This window comes from Orycteropus afer, unplaced genomic scaffold, assembly GCF_000298275.1.
Source record: "Orycteropus afer afer isolate SDZICR_OR568_19922 unplaced genomic scaffold, OryAfe1.0 scaffold01086, whole genome shotgun sequence".
Classification (NCBI taxonomy): Eukaryota; Metazoa; Chordata; class Mammalia; order Tubulidentata; family Orycteropodidae; genus Orycteropus; species Orycteropus afer.
Genome location: NW_006922673.1, coordinates 59,638 through 62,079, shown reverse-complemented (window position 1 = coordinate 62,079; position 2,442 = coordinate 59,638). Strand labels below are relative to the sequence as shown.

The window sequence follows — 2,442 nt, the reverse complement described above, 5'->3', positions numbered from 1 at the left end:
ATACACTCCTTGGAGAGATCAATCATGGGAGAATAGAAGGGCTGTGTATGCACAGGGAGACAGCTGGGGGGGGCAGGACTACAAGGGAGGGAAAGATATAAGGAAGAGGTAACTGTGAGGAGGAAGTGGGAGGGGAGCTGTTGCATTGTGGGAAATTGCAGTCAATGTCATGAGACAAAATGTATATGAGCTGCTATATGGAAAGTAAATTTGATCCATAAACTTTCGTACAAATCACAATAAAAATTTTTAAAAAAAGTTGTTCAGTGGCAGGATCCAAAATTTACAAATACTTATCAGATAAAATTTACTCTCATTACAAATGCATCATGGGTGAGAAGGAAATTTGGGTCATGATGAGAATTTGGAGTTAAGAACAAGCAAAGCAATAGTACTTAGGGAAAACAAAAATGAAAGGCAAGACGTTTGGATCACCAATTCGTCAGTCATAAAATTGTTTTTCAGCTCTCTCTTAGAAATTCACTGCCCCTAAGCCTCTTTTTCCTTTTCTGTAATGTCTTCTTTATTGTCCTCCTCCTTTATACCCCTATGCATGCTTGGATGTTTTAACCCTTCAAAGTTCTCTTAACACTGGGATCAAGTTCTTAAGATACTGACATTTGAGTTCTTTAAAAAAAAACAAAATGTATACAATATCTAAAACAACTAAGAAAGGTTCTTTCATGTAGAAAATATATATTCATGAAAGTGTGGGAGGGGGATTGCAAAGTGATATGTTTATAATCAACTCCCTTGTCTAAATGGAAAAACCACAAAATTGAGTTGTTGTTTAGATTAGGAGGATTGTATTTCTGAATTTAAACTCTTCTGGAATGGAAAGAATGAATCTATCTCACACAATTGCTAATGATTTATATAACGTTTTACTTGTAATGTTACATTACAGGAATTTATTTCCTTCATTCCCATTGTTCGTTTTAGATTTCACACCATTTGGACCTCTGTATTTCAATACTCTCAATATCCAAGCACAAACAAGCAAGTAATTGGGGTGATAATGCAATAACAAACTGGGAATATTAAAGATAACAGTCCACAATACAGCTGCCTAAGAAGGCTTTTCACTGAAAAGTAATGGTACAATACAAGGAAATCATGGCACAGAAAAAAAAATCAAAAGAAGTTTACACTTATAAAATGCAATTGTATTACTTGGAATATACATTTTGACATTGTTTTCTAAAGCAATTAAACATTTTTCTCTGAGGTTTAGTAAAGTTATTTTAAATAGGGCATTTAGAACTGCTAATAGGAGATATTTCTAAGTATTATTGTTGAGCTCAGTAAACAAGAAAACAAGAAACAGACATTCTGAAAATATTTGCTCTAGACTTGGTGACACACTTCTCTATATGAAGGTGAATATATCATTTAATCATTAAGAATTATGTTCTCCAAAGAATTCTGCTTATCAAGAGATTGTTATCTTTAGAGTCTTTGAAGGTATGTCCAACAGGGAAATAAACATAAAAACAGACATCCTTTCTCTTTCCAAAATTAGACAAGTAACTGCCAAAGATGTGAAAACTGCTGATCTTTGAATCCCTAAATTTTCTTGCCAGGAGAATTAGTAGCATGTGCAAACAAACATGAAAGGACCCATGTACTCAATAAAATCCATGATTAGTTCTGTTACCTTTATGCTTGCCTTCTTTCTATCACCTTCTCATTGCCTTTCACAAATAGATAACAGCTCTCTTTTTTGTAGCTGAAAGACTATGGTTATGACAAAAGGAAATTTCCCCTCTTTGGATTTCTTGGAGCCTACTTGCTAAGCTATGAGTCAGGGCTGACTCGATGGCACACAACAACAACAACAACAACAACTTGCTAATCCATTGAAATGTATGCATTTTACATAGAAGGAAGGTGAAGTATTCATAAAGAAAAAGGCTATGGTTTTCTAAAAAGATAGATACTGAAGTCATGAATGCCTAATGAAAAAATAAAATCTAACAAGAAAATAATACTAAGCATATGGTACTCAGTCCTTTGGTAAATGCTTGTTTTACTGATATTATTTAGTTCAAAGGACTGGGGCTTTTTAAAGATATGGTCACACTGCAAAGGTTTTAGGATTATCAAGAAATTTATAGAAGCAAATAAACATATATTAAAAGATCAGTTCTCTTAAAAATTAGCATTGTTATGCCAGGGAAATGAAGCTATTTATAAAGTTAGTGACTTCATACCCTGAATATTTTTACTTGTATTAAACAATATCATTTGTAATAAAATGCTGTAAATTTGAGAGTGGAAGACCTCAATACTTACCCTGACTACACTGAAGTCCAGCTTAGTCTCCTGTGCACACTGTAATATGAGCTGAAAGCAATTTTTACTTTGATTTGTCATTCCATTTTCATAATAACGCTGTAATATCCTTTGTTGTTCTACAGTAAATACAGAACGTAGATTCAT

At 33.4% G+C, this 2,442-nt stretch overlaps 1 protein-coding gene across 1 annotated transcript in view; it reads right to left on the bottom strand.

Annotated features, from left to right (window-relative positions):
- HDX (highly divergent homeobox) overlaps window positions 1-2,442 on the bottom strand; it is a gene marked incomplete at its 3' end in the record, with an annotated part of 248,049 nt that extends 245,607 nt beyond the window's left edge. The window contains exon 1 of the mRNA XM_007958705.1: window positions 2,296-2,442. Within this exon, the coding sequence (XP_007956896.1) occupies window positions 2,296-2,442 (147 nt within the window). The remainder of the gene's footprint in view (window positions 1-2,295) is intronic.